The 19,430-nt window shown below is 37.0% G+C and overlaps 1 protein-coding gene and 1 non-coding gene across 2 annotated transcripts in view; both read right to left on the bottom strand.

The window, feature by feature from the left end:
• Nucleotides 1–10,011: 10,011 nt before the first annotated feature.
• Nucleotides 10,012–10,118, bottom strand: LOC123614585 (U6 spliceosomal RNA). Its single transcript, XR_006722022.1, has one exon. It is a non-coding gene; the product is annotated as a U6 spliceosomal RNA (small nuclear RNA).
• A 1,736-nt stretch (nt 10,119–11,854) lies between these two features.
• SLC6A16 (solute carrier family 6 member 16) overlaps nt 11,855–19,430 on the bottom strand; it is a 53,260-nt gene continuing 45,684 nt past the window's right edge. Inside the window, exons 10-11 of the mRNA XM_074369256.1 lie at nt 19,267–19,429; nt 11,855–19,047 (exon numbers count right to left, since the gene is read on the bottom strand). Of these exons, the coding sequence (XP_074225357.1) occupies nt 18,793–19,047; nt 19,267–19,429 (418 nt within the window). The 3' untranslated portion in view covers nt 11,855–18,792. The remainder of the gene's footprint in view (nt 19,048–19,266; nt 19,430) is intronic.

Below are 19,430 nucleotides of genomic sequence, written 5' to 3'. Positions count from 1 at the left end.
CCTCCCCCTTCTCCACAGCCACCCGCTCCTCCCAGTCCCACTGCATCATCTTCCAGCTCATCCCTGTTCTCCCAGTGATCCTTTTCCTCCTTCATTCCCCTGTCCTTTTCTCAGCCCTCCCACTCCCCTTTTCTTCCCTCTCTTCTCACCAAAACCACTGGAGTTCTTCATTAAGGGACACAGTGACCAAGGTAGTGGAGACTGGAAAGACTGGACCAAATAGAAGAGATTCCAGGCCACGAGCACACTGTAGTACAAGCCCACGATGATGCACACCTAGGGACCATGAAGAATTCTGGAGATAAGGAAAGAAACGTAGGCCAGAAGAAGGAAGGGAATTTGGCCTGAGGATTGGGGAACTGAAGGGACTTGACCCATGGAAGTACAAGGGATGGCATGTAAATGGTAGGCCTGGGCAGCCCAGGGCTCCTCACCATGAAGCTGGTATACCCTAAACCTCCAATCCAGGGGCTGATGACCTTCCATCCACCAATGCTGCCCTGATGCATCCTTTGACCAGCTGCCATCTCCAGGAATAGAAGAGGAACCCCAACCAAGAACAGCATGAAGATGTAGATGATTAAAAAACTGCCTGTGTAGGGGATTCAGGGAAGGGCTCTGAGCACCATCTGGCCTGGACTTCTTTGTAGGTCCAGGAAAACATATTCCCCACCTCTCTCAGGGCCACAGGCATCAGGACTCGACTGTTTCCATACCCCTCACAGTCCCAGGTATCTATCCCTCAATTCCTGGAAGATCCAGGTAGACCTAGTTTCCACTCCTACTCTTGACCCAGGTCTCCAATCCTACCATTCCTATGAACCGAAGTATTCGCAGATATCCTGCTGCCACCCTCCCAAGGTTCTGGGTGTGCAGGTACCTGGCCCCCACTTCAGTCAGTTTCCCAAATCCTCAGTCCCTTCTCAGAGACCCCAGAATAGCCAGGACAAGACTCTAGCTCCTCACCCCCTTGTGGGTCCATGATTCCTGGTCCCCAGGCTTACCACCTCCATTGTGAAAACACAGATAAGGAAAGCGCCAGATAGTGCTCAGCCCCACAGAGAAGTCCACCTGGGCCAGAAGGTACTCAATTTTATTGGCCCGGGATGATTGGTCGTGGGGGGCTTCATCCTTTGGCTCATCTTTATCTACGGTCTCCAATGTTTCTTCATTCTCTTCATCAGACCAAAGGTATGTTGGCAGAGTGTCATAGTTCTGACTCTTCACAGTCAATTCCTCGGTAGGCAACAACTCAGACCTTAAGAATTGGGAAGCTGAGGTAGTAGCAATCAGGGACGTGGAATCCGAAGGTCTAGATATCTGGGGTTTCTCATCCTGGGTCTCCATGTTTTCATCAACAGTTAACATCCTGGGTGGACTCTAGTTCCTTCTTCTGCAGGGATGGGGCCTTCTTTCTTGTTGACCTTAAGGACATCAAGAACTGTAGAGTTTAGGTATATGAGCTAAGGGAAGATGAGATTAATCCTGCAAGAACCTGAGGCCTCCCCAATCCTGTTATCCTTACATGGCTAAGAACATGGAGTCTCCACCCTGGAAAAGATACCGAGAATATGCCTTCCTCTAGAAAATAATAACTTAAAACAATACCATCTACAATAATACCCTAAAAAAGTTAAAATAATTTTATGAGGAATGATTTTAACAAAAGATGAGCAAGACCTTTAACACACACACACACACACACACACACACACACACACACACACACACACACACACACTATTAAAATGTTACTGAGAGAAAATAAAGAAGCCCTAAATTAAGGAATGTAATATGTTCATGAATTGGAAGTCTCAATAGTATAACAATGTCAATGCTCCCTGATTTGATCTATAGATTCAATGCAATTTCTATTAAAATCACAGCAGGATTTTTGTGGAGCTTGACACACTTATTCTAAAATGTACATGAAAAGCAAAAGGCCTTAACTGGTTAATACAATCTTGGTGGAGAAGAACAAAATGCAAAGACTAATTTTAAAGCTATAGTAATTAAAAGAGTACGGTATTGATACAGGGATCTATGGCACAAATAGATCAGTGAAGCAACATGCAGCACTGACCAATATGGTAGCTACTAGCCACATACGGCTATTTTAATTAAAATTAAATAACATTAACAATATAGCTCCTCAGACATACTAGCCACATATCAAGTGCTCAGTAGACATATGGCTAGCATACCAGAAGGGCAGATATAGAACATTTCCATAATCACAGAACATTCTTTGCATACCACTGGGAGAGTTCAAAAACATACTCACGCATATATCAAAACCTGAGTTACAACAAAGATGATACCGCAAAGCTGGAGAGAAAGGACATTCTTTTCAATAAATGACTAGCTATTAGGGCAGCTATTTCTATCTATGTAGAAATAATTGAACCTTGGCCTCCCCAACTTCATCCATTAAATAAAAATCTATTCAGAGCAGATTGTAGTTCTAAATACAAAAGGTAAAACAATAATATTTTTATTAGCTCCTCACCCCCCAAAAAATTTTTAAAATAACATTTTTTGATGAAAAGCCTAGGTTAATATCTGCATGACTTGGGGGTAGGTACACATTTCTTAAATAGGGTACAAAAAGCACCAATCATAAAGGAAAAGTTTGACATACAGGACTAAATTAAAAAGAGAAGCTTCTTTGAATCAAAAGTTACACTTAATTGAGTAAACAGACAAGCCACAGAGTTGTGGAAGACATCTGCAACACAGATCGTGGACAGAATAACGCCCTCCTCCAAGACATCCACATTCTAATTCCTAGAACCTATGAATATGTTACCTTTCATAGCAAAAGTGACCTTTCAACGCGATTAGGTTATGGATCTTGAAAAGGGGAGATTAACTTGGATTATCTATGATGGGCCCAGTGTAATTACAAGGGGCCTTTTGAGGGAAAGAGGGGGTTAGGAGATTCAGATTTAGAGAAGAAATTGGGATGGCAGAAGCAGAAGTTGGAGTGATGTGCTCTGAATGTTGAGAAAGGGGCCATGATTCAAGGAATGCAGATGACTCCTAGAAGGTGGAAAAGGCTAGGAAATGGATTCTTCCCTATATCCTGCGTAAAGAACACAGGCCTGCCAACCACTTGCTTTTAGCCCAATGAAACTGATTTCAGATTTCTGCCCTGCAGAACTGTAAGATAATAAGTTCATGTTTTAAGCCACTAAATTTGTAGTTATTGTTAGAGCAACAGTAGGAAACTAACAAAGTATATAACCAAAAAAGGGCCTGTCCCTCCCCCAAATTTATAAGAAAGAAATACTGACAAATAAATAAGAAAAGGCAGAAAATCTAAAAAGTGGAGGAAAGGGAAGAGAAAGCTCACACAGGCATATTACTAAAGAAAATATACAAGTGGTCAACAAACGTATGAAAAGGTGCTCAATGCTCAACTTCATTAGTCAACAAGAAAATGTAAATTAAAACCACAGCAAAAACAGATAAGATACATATGTGATAAATCAAGTATAGTAATGTGTTAACTGTAGAATCTAGATTGATGGGTGTACGGATGGTCACAGTATAAGTCTTTGAACATTTCTGTATGCATAAGCATTTTTTCACAATAAAATATTGGGAGGATACCACATATATTCACTAGACAAGCTAACGTGAAAAGGACTGATTAAACCAAATGATGGCACATGTGGAAACTTCTGGAACTCACATACACTGTTGGTAGGAACACAGATTGGTACAGCTGCTTCTAGTTGAACTAGTTGAACATATTCACACACTTTAAATATTTTCATACTTCATCACCCATTCCAAAGTGAGTATCTAACAGAAATGTGTCGATAAGTACACCAAAAACTACGTTCAAGAATGCTAATAGCTGCACTATTCGTAATTGTCCAAATCTGGAAACAATCCAAATATCTTTCAAGCGTAGGACAGAAAAGCATATGATGAGCAGACAACAATAAAAAGAGTGAATTACTGGTATGTGCAACAACCTGGATGAATCACAGTCATATTGTTTTGAACGAAAGAAGCCAGGCCCAGAAGAGAACATACGATATAATTCCATTTATAAGAAAAGGCAAAACAAATTTATGGAATCAGAACCCAGGATAGCATGGTCACATTGTGATAATATATTTACCCATAATTATGATTTGTGCATACTTCAATATGTGATACTTCAATAAAAGTTTGTCTAAAAATAAACAACGGGGAAAAGACTCTGGATTTCTATACAGTAATAATAAACAGAAAGTGGGTCGAAAAAAGAAAGATGGCACTTACAACAGTAACAAAAACTTTATGGCATCAAGAATAAATCTAAACAAATAAAAGCAAGAATAAACAAATGGGACCTAATGAAACTTACAAGCTTCTGCTCAGCAAAGGAAACCAGAAGTAAAACAAGAAGAAAACCTACAGAATGGGAGAAAATTTTTGCAAGTGAAACCGACAAAGGCTTGATCTCCAGAATATATAAGCAGCTCATACGACTCAATAAGAAAAAAATAAACAACCCAATCCAAAAATGGGCAGAAGACCTAAACAAGCAATTCTCCAAGGAAGAAATACAAATGATCAAAAAGCACATGAAAAAATGCTCAATATCACTAATTATCAGAGAAATGCAAATCAAAACTACAATGAGGTATCACCTCACACCAGTCAGAATGGCCGTCATTCAAAAATCCACAAATGACAAATGCTGGAGAGGCTGTGGGGAAAGGGGAACCCTCCTACACTGCTGGTGGGAATGCAGTTTGGTGCAGCCACTATGGAAAACAGTGTGGAGATTCCTCAAAAGACTAGGAATAGACTTACCATACGACCCAGGAATCCCACTCCTGGGCTTGTATCCAGAAGGAAATCTACTTCAGGATGACACCTGCACCCCAATGTTCATAGCAGCACTATTTACAATAGCCAAAACATGGAAACAGCCTAAATGTCCATCAACAGGTGACTGGATAAAGAAGATGTGGTATATTTATACAATGGAATACTACTCAGCCATAAAAACCGACAACATAATGCCATTTGCAGCAACATGGATGCTCCTGGAGAATGTCATTCTAAGTGAAGTAAGCCGGAAAGAGAAAGAATAATACCATATGAGATCACTATGGTGATCTATCATATGTGGAATCTAAAAAACAAAAACAAAAACAAACAAAAACAAAGCGTAAATACAGGACAGAAATAGACTCACAGACAGAGAGTACAGACTTGTGGTTGCCAGGAGGGTGGAGGGTGGGAAGGGATAGACTGGGATTTCAAAATTGTAGAATAGATAAACAAAATTACACTGTATAGCACAGGGAAATATACACAAAATGTCATGATAACTCACAGAGAAAAAAATGTGACAATGAGTGTGTATATGTCCATGAATGACTGAAAAATTGTGCTGAACACTGGAATTTGACACAATATTGTAAAATGATTATAAATCAATAAAAAATGTTAAAAAAAGAATAAATCTAAACAATGTTTAAAAACACCTAAATAAATGCAGAAATACTCTATGCTCATGGATATAAATACTAAATACCCAATAATGTAAAATGGAATTTCTCCCCCAAATTTATAGATTCAATGCAATTCTAACTGAAATCTCAACATAATTTTTCATGAAAGCTAGCAAGATTTTATAACTGATATAAAAGAATAAAGTGCAAAAAAGAATGAAAAGACTGCTACTAGTCTTCTGTTGCTGGCCAAGATGGAGTCAGTGAACAAAATATAACAAATCTCTCCCACCAATTACAGCCAAAATCTCTGGATAGATTACAAGCAACTACCTGAGGACTTTGAAAAGTAAACAGCAATGGTCAGCCTGGGGTTTCAAGTTAACTTGAATAATGACATAATGGCAGGGATTAGTTTCACATATTTTTCCTCCTTTGTCTCTGATCCAAGAATAAGCCAAATCATGGAACTGTACAATAAGCACTAAAAGAAACAATTCCAGGAGATATCCCCTATTTCCAGAGGACCAGGGAAAGGAGCTCCTATGTGTGGCGGAAACACCAATTTTCCCTTCACAACTCGGAGGCTCACTTTGAACTAGGCAAGTATGGAACAAATGCAAAGCACAGCAAATCTTTGGAAACTGAACAAAGATACAAACAACTGCCCACGTCACGGACTAACCGCAGAGTGGCACATGCTAATCCAAATAGCATAGCAAAGGCTTTGAAAATTGAACTAACATTGTAACAAACACCCATAGGAGATATGACAAAATCTGCCATCTGAACCTAACCAGGCTGATTGTCTGCTTAAACAAATAAGCAAACAAAACTCAACATTCTCCAAAGGATAGTAACAGGATCCTGAGTCTCACAACATAATATTCAAAATTCGTAGGATGCAATCCAATATTACTCACCACTTAAACACACACACACACATACACACACGAAAATCTGACCATTTCCCAAAGGAAAAGACAACAGACGTCAAACCTGAGATGACCCAGGTGATGGAATTATTACACAAAGACTTTATAATTTTTTAAAAACTGTATTATTTTTCTATCATTAATGAGGTATGATTGACAAGTAAAAATTGTATGTATTTGAGGTGTACAATGTGATGTTTTGATATATGTATACATAGTGAAATGATTACTACAATGAAATTAACATCTCTCACTTAACACCATTAAGTTTTGTGTGTGTGGTAAGAACACTTAAGATCTACTGTTTTGGAGGGGTCGGGATAGCTCAGTGGTAAAGTGCATGCTTAGTATGCACGAGGTCCTGGGTTCAATCCCCAGTACCTCCATTAAATAATAAATAACTAAATAACTTTTTTTTAAAGAGCTACTGTTTTAGTGAACTTCAGGTATACAACACATTAACTATAGTCACCATGCTGTACATCCAGAACTGACTCAGCTTATAAGTGAAAGTTTGTTCTCTTTGACCAACAAACGTTTCCCCATTTCCCCCATCCCTCAGTCCCTGGTGACCACTCTTCTGCTCTCTGTATGAGTTAGACTTTCTTAAATTCCACATATTAAGTGAGATCATATAGTATGTTATCTTTCTGTGCCTGCCTCATTTCACTTAGTTAATGTCTATGAGGTTCATTCATGTTGTTATAAATGGCAGTGTTTCCTTATTTTTAAAGGCCAATAATATTTCAGTGTGTGTGTGTGTGTGTGTGTGTGTGTGTGTGTGTGTGTGTGTGTGTGTGTGTGTATCACATTTTCTTTATCCCAGTCATCCATTGATGGACACTTAGGTTGTTTCCATTATCTGGGCTGCTGTAAATAATGCTGCTATGAACATGAGACTGCAGATATCTCTTCAAGATACTGATTTCATTTCCTCTGGATATATATCCAGAATTGATACTGCTGGATCATATAGTAGTTATAGTTTCAATTTTTTTGAGGAACTGCCATCCACTTTTCCATAATGGCTGTATCAATTTACATTCCAATCAACAGCATATAAGTGTTCCTTTTTTCCACATCCTTGCCAACATTTTTTGACTTTTTGATAAAAGCCACCTTACCAGAAGTGAGGTAGTATCTCATTGTGGTTTTGACTTGCATTTCCCTGACGATTAGTGATGTTGAGCCCCTTTTCATACAGCTGTTGTCCATCTCTATGTCTTCTTTGAAGAAAGTATCTATTTAGGACCTTTGCCCACTTGTTAATTGGGTTATTATTTTTTTGCCATTGAGTTGTATGACTTCTTTATATATTTTGGATATTAATACCTTATAGATATATGGTTTGCAAATATTTTCTCCCACAGAATGCCTTTTTCCATAGAATGCCTTTTCATTTTTTGATTGTACAGAAAGTTTTTAATTTGATGTTGTCACAGTTGTTAAATTTTGCTTTTGTTCCTGTGCTCTTGGTGTCATATCCCCCTTCCCCCAAATCATTACTAAGACCAATGTCAGGGAGCCTTTACATATGTTCTTTTCTGGGAGTTTTACTGTTTCAGGTATTACATTTAAGTCTTTTATCAATATTGAGGGGTTTTTTGTGTGTGTGTATGGTGTGCTATAAGGGTCCAATTTCTTTCTTTTGCATGTGAATATCCTATTTTCCCAAAAGAATATATTGAACAGAGTATCCTTTCCCCATTGTATATTCTTGGCTCTTTAAGGTTGGTTGACTGGATATGTGTGGGTTTATATCTGGGCTCTCTATTCTGTTCCACTGGCCTACTTGTCTTACACCAGTACAATACTGTTTTGATTATGATAGCTTTGTAATATAATTTGAAATTAGGAAGTGTGGTATCTCCAGCTTTGCTCTTCTGCTCAAGACTGCTATAGCCATTTGAGGAACTGCCCTCTAAGAAATGTTCAAGGGGCCCTGCAGGGTGAAATGAAAGGACACTAAATATTAAATTGAGTCATATGAAGAAATAAAGATGTTGATAAGGTATGAATACATGGGCAATTATAAAAGCTAGTTGTAACAACAGTTTGTAACTCTACTTTTTATTTTCTACATGAAAAAGACTAATTCAAGAAACCAATACACTGAAAAAAAAATAATTTTGAGTCTAAAAGCTAGTATTACAGTAACTTTTGTTCATAACTCTATATTTGGTTTTCTACATAATTTAAGAGACTAGTGCATTGAAAAGAAGTATTAGTTTGTGTTTTGGAGCATACAATGTATAAAGATGTAATTTTGTGACATCATAAACCTAAAGGGGTGGTGATGAAGCTGTAAAGGAGCAGAGCTTTTGTATATTATTGAAGTTAATTTGGTATGAATTCAAATTAGAGTGTTATAACTTTAGGTTATATGTAATCCCCATAGTTGTTATATGTAATCCCCATGGTAACCATAATTTTTAAAAAATAGCTATAGAATACACAGAAAGTGAAATGAGAGAGGAAGTTAAACATTTCACTACAAAAAAATCAACTGAACACCAAAGGAGACAGTAATGCAGGGAAAAAAGGGGCCAAAAAAAAAAAAAAAAAAAGCTGTAAGGCATATAGAAAGCAAATAGCAAAATGAGAGAAGTAAATCTCTCCTTATCAGTAATTACTTTAAATGTAAATGGATTAAATTCTCTAATCAAAAGACAGATACTGTCAGATAGAAACACATGGTCCAACTACATGCTGTCTACAAGAGACTCATTTTTTCCCTTTTCTTTTCATTTTTTGATTTACAATGTTGTATTAGTTTCTGGTGTACAGCATAATGATTTAGTTTATATATAAAAACACACACAAACATATATATTCATATATATATAATATGAATATATATGAATATAAATATATATACACACATATATATATTCTATTTCATTACAGGTTACTACAAGCCATTGAATATAGTTCCCTGTCCTGTATAGTAGGACCTTGTTGTTTATCTATTCTGTACATAGTAGTTTGTATCAGCCAATCCCAAACTCCCAGTTTATCCCTTCCTTCCCCCTTTCCCCCTGGTAACCATAAGTTTGTTTTCTATGTCTGTGAGAAGAGACTCACTTTAAATCCAAAGATATAAATAGACTGAAAGTGAAAGGATAGAAAAAGATATTCCATGCAAATAGTAGCCAAAAGAAAGCAGGGGTGGCTATGTTAATATTAGACAAAATAGACTTTAAGTTGAAAAAGTTTAAAAGAGACAAAGGAGGACATTAACAAAAGGTTCAATAGAGCAAAAAAGAAAACAATTATAAGAATTTACACACCTAATAACAGACCATCAAAGTACATGAAGCAAAAATGAACAGAATTGAAAGGGGAAATAGTCCTACAACAACAAATAGAGACTTCTACACCCTGCTCTCAGTAATGGGTACAACAACAACAACAAAAATGCATCTGGAAACAGAGAACTTAACATAATAAACCAACTAGGTCTAACAGATATATACACGACACTCTACCTAACAACAATAGCATACACATTCTTCTCAAGTGCACATGAAACATTTTCCAGTATAGAGAATATGTTAGGCCACAAATTAAGTTTCAATAGATTTTATTTATTTATTTATTTATTTTTACTAGGCAAAAATATGGAATGTTTCACAAATTTGCATGTCATCCTTGCACAGAGGCCATGCTAATCCTCTCTGAATCATTCCAATTTTAGTATATGTGCTGCTGAAGTGAGCACAAGCTTCAATAGATTTTAAAAGGCAGATATCATAAAAAAGTATCTTCTCTGACCACAAAAGGATGAAGTTAGGTATCAGTAACAGAAGTAAAACTGGAAAATTAATAAAACTGTGGAAATTAAACAATACACTCTTAAACAATGAATGGATCAAAGAAAAAATCACAAGGGAAATTACAAAATTCTTAGAAACAAATGAACATGAAAACACAACATACCAAAAGTTATGGGATACTGCAAAAGTAGTACTAAGGGGGACATTTGTAGCTATAAATGTTTACATTAAAAACACAAAAAAGTCTCAGATGAACAACCTAACCTTACCACTTTCACTTAAGGAACAAACTAAACTCAAAGGTAGCAGAAGGAAGGAAACACTAAAGATCAGAGCAGAGATAAATGACACAGAGAACAGAAAAAGAATAGAGAAAATCAATGAAACCAAAAACTGGTTCTTTGAAAAGATCAATAAAATTCACAAATCTTTAGCCAGATGAACTAAGAAAAAAAGAAAGACAACTCAAATTACCAAAATCAGAAATAAGAGTAAGGAATTACTACCTATTCTATGAAAATATAGGATTATAAAAGAGTACTATGAAAAGTTATATACAAACAAACTGGATAGCCTAGATGAAATGGACAAATTCCTAGAAGCACAAAACCTACCAAGACTAAATCACAAAGAAGTAGAAAACCTGACATAATTAGTAAGGAAATTGAATCAGTAATAAAAATCTCCCAGTGAAGAAAAGCCTTGGACCTGATGGCTTCACTGGTGAAATATGCCAAACACTTAAAGACTAATATCCATCCTCCTCAAACTTTTCCCAAAAACTGAAGAGGAGGAAACACCCCCTAAATCATTTTATGAGGCCAGCATTACACTGATACCAAAGCCAGACAAAGACACTATAAGAAAAGAAAACTATAGACTATGAACATAGATGCAAAAACCTCAACAAAACACTAGCAAACTGAATTCAGCAGCATGTTAAAAGGATAATACATCATGACAAAGTGGTATTTATTCCTGGAACACAAGGATGACTCAACATATGAGAACTGATCAATGTAGTATACCACATTAGCAGAATGAAAGATAAAAATTGTATCATCATCTCAATAGATGCACAAAAAACACTTAACAAAATTCAACATCCTTTCATTATAAAAACATTCAACAAACTAGGAATAGAAAGAAACTATCTCAACATAATAAAAACCACAGCAAACACCATACTTAATGGTGAAAGACTGAAAGTTTTCCCTCTAAGATCAGGAACAAGGCAAAGATGTCTGCTTTCACCACTTCTATTCAACATGGTACTTGAAGTTCTAGCCAGAGCAATTAGGCAAGAAAAAGAAATAAAAGGCACATAACTTTAAGGAAGAAGCAAAATTAACTATGATAATAGATATCTATATATAATCTAATATTCTAATATATATAGAAAACTAAAGATTCTACTCAAAAACTGTTAAATTCTGTTAGAACTAATAAATGAATTCAGCAAAGTAGCAGGATAAGAAATCAATAAATAAAAATCAGTTGTATTTCCATATACTAGCAATGAACAATCAGAAAAGGAAATTACAAAAACAATTCCTTTTATAATAACATCAAAAAGAATAAAATACTTAGGAATTAACCAAGAGGTTAGAGACTTGTACAATGAAAACTATAAAATATTGCTTACAGGAATAAAAGAAGACATAAATAAATGAAAGCACATCCCATGTTTATGAATTGGAAGATTTAATATTGTTAGGATGTCAGTACTATCCAAAGCAATCTACAGATTCAATGCAATCCCTTTCAAAATCCTAATTTTTTTAATAAAAATAGAAAAACCCATCCTAAAGTTCATATGGAATCTCAAGGGGCCCTTAGTAGCCAAAACAATCTTGAAAAAGAAGAACAAGGCTGGAGGACTCAAACTTCCTGATTTCAAAACTTACTACAAAGCTACAGTAATCAAAATGTGTGACACTGGCATAAAGAAAGATATATAAACCAGTGGAACAGAATGGAGAATCCAGAAATAAACCCTTGCATATATGGTCAAATGATTTTTGACAAAGGAGCCAAGATCATTCAATGGGGAAAGACTAGTATTTTCAACAAATGGTGCTAGGAAAATGATATTCACATGCAAAAGAAGGAAGTTGGCCGGGGGTGGGGATGGGTATAGCTCAGTGGCAGAGTGCATGCTTAGCATGGATGAGGTCCCAGTTTCAATTAAAAATACCTCCATTAAAAATAAATAAATAAACCTAAAAAAAAAAAAGAGAGTGAAGTTGGACCTTTACTTAACACCATATGCAAAAATTAATTCAAAATGGATCAAAGTCCTAAATGTAAGACCTAAAACCATAGAACTATTAGAAGAAAATATAGGGCAAAATCTGAATGACACTGCATTTGGTAGCAATTTCTTGGATATGACACCAACGGCACAGGTAAAAAATATTTAGAGAGACAAATTGGACTCCATGAAAAATTTTTAAATTTGTGTATTAAAATTGTAATACCAAAAGAATATTCTGCTAAAAATACCAAACTCACATAAAAAAGTAAAAAAGTAACCCAAATAGTAAGAGAAAATATTTGCAAAATCATATGTCTGATAAGGAATTAATACTCAGAATATATAGAAAATTCCACAACCTGATTCAGAAATGGACAAAGGACCTGAAGAAACATTTTTCTAAAGAAGATATAGAAATGATCAGTAAGCACAGGAAAAGATGTTCAACATCACTAATTACTAGTCAAATACAAATCAAAACTACAGTAAGATATTATTTCACTGTATCCTTAGTATCTAAGATACTATTAGGATGACTACTATAAAAAAAAAAAAACAGAAAACAACAAGTGTTGGCAAGGATGTGGAAAAATTGGAGCCCTTGTGCACTGTTGGTGGGAAAATAAAATGATATAGCTACCGTGTGGAAAACAATATGGCTGTTCCTCAAAAAATTAAAAATAAAATTACCATATGATCCAATATTCCACTTCTGGCTATACAGCCCAAGTAACTGAAAGGAACATCTTAAGATTTTTGTACACTCATGTTTGTAGCAGCATTATTCACAATAGCTAGAATGTGGAAGAAATCCACGTGTTCACTGACAAAGAAATGGATAAACAAAATGTGATATATCCATACAATGGGATATTATTCAGCCTTAAAAAGGAAGGAAATTCCAACATATGCTACAACATGGATGAACCTTGAGGATATTAATTGATAAGCCAGTTACAAAAAGACAAAGACTCTATGACTCCACATGTATGAAGTACTTAGAATAATCAAAATCACAGAGACAGACAACAATAGAATGATGACTGTTAGGGGCAAGGGGGAGGGAGTAATAGGGAGTTATTGCTTGACGGGCAAAAAGTTTCAGTTTTACAAGATGAAAAGAGTTATGGAGATGGATGGTGATGATTGTGCAACATTATGAGTGTATTTAATACCACTGAACTGTACACTTAAAAATGGCTGAAATGGTAAATTTTATGCTATCTGTACTTTACCACAATACAAAAAAGTTGGGAAAAATGGAATGCAAACGGGTATAGCAAGTTTGGAAAAGAGTCTGATAGTTTCTTTAAAAAGTTAAACGTACACTTTCCATATAACCCAGCAAAACCACTCTTAAGTATTTCTCCGAGAAATTTTGTTTACAAAAACTTAAATGTCAATGTTTATAAATGCTTTATTCATGATTGCGCAAATTAGAAAAATCCAAATGTCCTCCAACTAGTGAATAGATAAACTGTGGTACATCCATGGATGCTTAATCCTAGTCAGCATTAAAAAGGAATGAACTATTAATACACTCAACAGTATAAAGATGGACATAATACTTGCAGAAAGCAAAATCTTTTCATATTTGTACTTTACAAATATGTAAATACTGTAATAATGTGTATTAGCTGTGTGTAATGTTTAATATCTGTGTATAAAATCTGAATAAATGTACAGACTTAGAGAAAATTATATAATCTCAGCATGCTATCATCTACATCAGCTCTTTAATCTTGGAATAATCCCTTTATGTTTAACAATTTAATTTTCCCAACAAATCTGTGGGATTATTTCATCTTCATTTGACAGATAAGAAAGCTAAGACAAAGAAGAAAAAATAACTCACTGAGAGTCACAGAATTACTTAAGTGTTTGATATAACATATATAGACTTATTTATCTCCAAATGCTATGTTCTTCCCACCAAGCCAAGAAGCCACTCCAGACAGGGACTGCAACAACATTCCCATCGGTAAGTATGTCTAGGATTAGTCTTGCTGCCTGTGGACCCCTTAAACAGTGAGAGGACATGTGGGTGTTTCCATTTTAGATGTCTTCAAACTCTATCACAAAGAGTCCTAAAATAGATTTTGCCTCAATTTGCCTCCCTAGGCTCTGGGTCCATCTGCCCTACTCCCTAAGTGGAAACACACATGAATTAGTAGGTCTGGGGATGGAAAACTGATAGAGACAATGAGGTCAATTTGGGAAATGATGCGGGTAAGGGCTTGTGGGCACCAACTTCTAGCTGAGAAGCAACCATCAAGAGCCTCAAATCACATGAGAGAAAAATATATGAATGTTAAGATCCAAGAGGCAAAGTAAAAACCCTATAGTCCTGAATTTGAATTGAAAAAAAAATGAATATGAATTCATGATGTAGTTTATCTTAGGAAAAAAGGTATTTCTTAGCTGTATCTATGGAAAAGGCCTAGAAACAATGACCAATGCAGTAGCAATAAACATACCTCGCACAAAACTGGGATCTCTAAATACAATTTTCCATTAAAAGGAAGTAGGTGTTCTTGGGAAAATAGCTGATTTCAGATCTGGAGCATGAAATATACAAGTTAATCCTAGACTATACAGTTATACCAGAAAGCAAGGAAATTATTAAATATACTGGGATCTTGTCAAAAAGACTGAGGAGTCAACTTGAAGACATTCCCATGAGCCAGAGATGATTTGAGCACCAGTAAGAAATGACTGCAATGGACTAAAATACATCAAATATGTTACATCAATGAGTTCACAGAGATATTAAAAGTAAAAAATCTCAATTATCATATTTGTAGGATATTAGGGAACATACTCATTTTTTTAAGCTGGTAAATAAGGGAAAGAATCAAAATTTATTCTGTCTTTCCAGTACAAACTGTATCCTAGGGTAATGAATGTTTGAGAAGAAGTTTTTCTTCCTACAACTATTCCAGATAATAAAAAAAGAAGGTATAATAAACTTAGAATACCACCATTTTATAATTTCTAATGAATATGTGAATCTAGACAATGATCATCGATGGTTGCTAACATCACAAAGAGACATCCAGGCATTTTTTTGTCCTCCTAATCAAAGTACATAAAACCATTCATGAAGTATTCTTGCCAGAGTATTGAACCTAAAACCAATCAACTTCTCAACCTAACCACCAATTTATTAGAAATACAGGGGACAGAAGAATATATTAAATAACCCCTCAGGGAGGTAATCAGTAGATGGCTGGAAATTGTACAGAACAAATAATCCAGTTTTATTAATAAATATACTTCCAAAAAAAAAAAAAGAGGGAGAGACATAGATTAAAAGATTCTTAAGAGGTATAGCAATGAATTGCAATCTATAATTTTTATTTGGAGAATGATTCAAACTTTTAAAAAATTGAGATAGTCTCTCAAATAGTCAAACACAGAGTTAGCATATGATCCAGAGATTTCACTCTTAAGTATATATCAAAAGAAATAAGAACATGTCCAACCAAAAAAAAACCCCTTTTACATGAATGATCATAACAGCATTATTCATAATAGCCTCAATGAGGAAACAACCCAAAATGTCCCATCAGCTGATAATTGGATAAATAAAATGTGGTGTATCCATACAATGGACTATTATTCAGCAATAAAAAGAAATAAAGTAGGTACCGATACAGGCTACACATGGATGATAAATCTTGAAAGAAACCAGTCAAAGAACTACACATATTGCATGATCCCATTTATATGAAATGTCCACAATAGGCAAATCTACAGAACAAAAAGTACATTAGTGGTTGTCTAAGGCTGAGGTTGTGGGCGGGGACAGTTGGTGTGATGGCTAAGAGGTGTGAGGTTTCTTTTGGGATAATGGAGACACACAAAAATTGACGAGTGATGGATGCACAACTCTGTGAATACACTAAAAGCCATTGAATTGTACATTTCTGTGGGTTAGTTGTATTGTATATGAATAATATCTCAATAAAGCAGTTTTTAAAAAACATAAAGCTACCAGAAAAAAAAATAAGACAACCAGAAAAATTTGAATACTGATTGGCTACTTAATGATATTAAAGGATAACTGTTATTTGTTTTAGGTGTGATAAAGTTTTGTCAGGTTTTTTAAAAGGGTACTTATTTTTTAGAGATGTACTATTGTATCTACAGATGAAGTGATAAATTTGGGATTTGCTTCAATATAATGGGGAGGCATGCGGTGAGGGGAGGAGAAATGAAACCAGATTGGTCACAAGCTGGTCATTACTGAAGATGCATGATGAAAGCAAAGTAATTCATTACATTACTTTTTCATATATGTTTGAAATTTTCCAAAATAAAAGGGTAGAGAGCCATAAGAACCTTTGTCAGGTTCTACTCATGACTGTGTGAACCTTTCTTACTTCTGGGTCTCCCAAAAAAAATTGAGGCTGACAATACCTTTATCTCACATCATTCTTGTGAGGAATAAAAGTGAAGACTAGGTATCCCACCAAGTGAATAAACTCTTGTGAGGAATACAAGTGAAGACTAAATTACCCTACCAAGAAACAGGGCTCCATTTTGTCTAATGTGGCCAGAGAGTCCTAACAGCAGGCCAAAAGAAAGTCTGCTCATCACGCACAACGGTGCTACTAAACCCAACTTAGACAATAAGGACCCCCAGAGCTATGTAGATAAGCATCTAACATAATCAGTCTCCCTATTTCTAATCAGTAACCCCTAAAGCAATGTAAGATATTCCAAGTTCAAACAACGCTGCCGTTAGGTGCCAAAGGGTGTTCAACAAGTGGTCTGAGAAGAGGCGGAGACACACCAACATCTTCATTCCACTCCCATCGGTTTATACGGTAAGACCCTACTTTTCAACCCTCCGGCTCCGACAAGTTCCATTCCCAAAGCTGGAACTGGAGGAGAGGGGTGCAGGCAGAAAAGAGGTTGAGCTCCTGGGTTCCCAAAAAGAAAGAGGTTGAAAACTCACTATTTGAACATGAGAAGGTGACTACCTCCTCTCTCTGATTCCCACCTTACCCGACTCAATAGCACAGGTCTTGAAGCAGAGGATCGTTGGGATTCGGGCGGGGTGGGGCGGCAGGAAGGAAGGAGAGTGAGAGGGTGGGGCTACAAGGTACAGTAGCCAATGGGTGATGACAGGGGGGTTCACATCCCCTCCAGCCCTCCAATCTTTGAGCTTGAGGAACTGGAAACTCCAGAGGCCCAGAAACTTCTGAGATCTCTGCTCTTTCCAATTCACCGGACCCACCCCCAGAGTCCCACCCTCCACTGGTCGGGAGTGTCTGCTTTTTCTTCCTTTGTCACAGAAGCTTACATAGGGGCAACCTCTCTCTGGGCCTCAAGCAGAGTGAAATCCTGAGGTCTCCTGAACGTTTAAGGGAAACACATTCTCTGGATCTTCAGAAATCCCAAAAGCCTCCACCCACAGCCTCCATCCCCAGTGCACTGACTGGACCCCACCTTTTGAGAAGTGCTTCAGCTCAGTTATGGAGTCACTCCTCCCACAAGTTCTGAGAGACCTACTCAGTTTATCATCCACTAGACAAATTTATTTGATTTAGCCCTGTGGTAAAACCTGCCACGTCCTTTACCAAACAGATATGGGACCCTCATGGGCTCAGCAATACAATTTGGTAGCTCCCCAAGCTGGGTGTGTGTCGATTCACAGATATACAGTCCACTAACAGTCTTGGAACCTCTTTTAAAAAATAATTTTTAGACCAATGATAGGATTACCATGTCCCATCAGCAAGTGCATTAACATCCTTTCCATCTTTGTTGAAGCCACCATTTCCTGGGTTTCTCCTGGCTCAAGGCCAATCCTTGGATAAAGCAAGTCTAGAATTCTAGCATCTGAATTTGCCATGGCAAGGAGAGAGCTGGAACTCATGGCTCGACATCTGGCTCTCAAAAGAATGGAAGACTCCTGAGAGGAAGACTGAACATCTGAGACATTTATAGAAAAAAAAAAATCTGCTCACACCCAGTGCTTGGAATCCCAGTGGACTGATTTATTGACCAGCAGCATTACTCCTCCAGCTTCATTCCATGAGCTGGGTAGACCGGTTGAGAAGCAGGTTCTATAGGCATCACCAATGGCATACATAATGGGCATGTGTATATACTGAGGAAGAGGATGCGGAAAACACAATGAAAGTGGTAACCAGGGAGGATGGGGTCTATAAGGAGGATTGCAAAGCCAGGCAGGCCCCGTGAGCTCCCCCCAAAATAACGCCCGTACCCTTGGGAATAAAATCAGTTCCTTGTCCAGGGACATCAACAGTTGCAAGTTCGTATTAAGAGTTGCCTGTTAGATCTGTTTTGAGGGATATGTGACGTCAGTCCAAATTAATAAAGTTAGGAAGTCATACGACAGGTTGATCAGCAATTTGAACATCACCTTGTAGGATTTCCTCCTTTTGGACCTCTTTAATGGGTGTTAGTTGGACACTTAGGGGTAGGGGTTTGGGGGATAGGTCTGTCCCAGCTGGTGGAGTTGAAGGAATCCCATGGATGAGGCAATATATAAAATACGTGGGAATGGGGAGGATGACAACGAGTAAAAGGGCAAACATTCCGATCAGCCCCCATGATGGGTAATCTCGAATCACTTCTTTTGACTGTGGAGAGATGGGAAAGGGGTTTAGAGCATTGAAGTTCTCAGAAAAAGAAGGATTGTGGAAGGGAAAGGTGGAAGGGGAAGGAGGGGAACCTGGGCAGAGGATTAAGAGTATTCAGGGAATCAGAGAATGAGATGATAGAGTCTTCAGACCAAGAGTGGATAGAAAACCTGGCCCCCACTCCCTACAAAGGTCTGGGGTATGGGGAGGGAGGCTCACACTGCTTGAGTCCCAGGCCACATAGGTCTTGGTCTTCAGAGACAGTCGAAACAAACTAATCACAAACAGGATTAGCAGCATAATTGGAGACAGATAGGACCACAGCCAACGAATGATGGGGTAGATGGGATGGCCCCACAGGATAGCCAAGTCTGCAAAGAAAC

The sequence above is a fragment of the Camelus bactrianus genome, chromosome 9, assembly GCF_048773025.1.
Source record: "Camelus bactrianus isolate YW-2024 breed Bactrian camel chromosome 9, ASM4877302v1, whole genome shotgun sequence".
NCBI lineage: Eukaryota > Metazoa > Chordata > Mammalia > Artiodactyla > Camelidae > Camelus > Camelus bactrianus.
The sequence above is the reverse complement of the archived record's forward strand: the minus strand, read 5'-3'. Positions and strand labels throughout refer to the sequence as shown.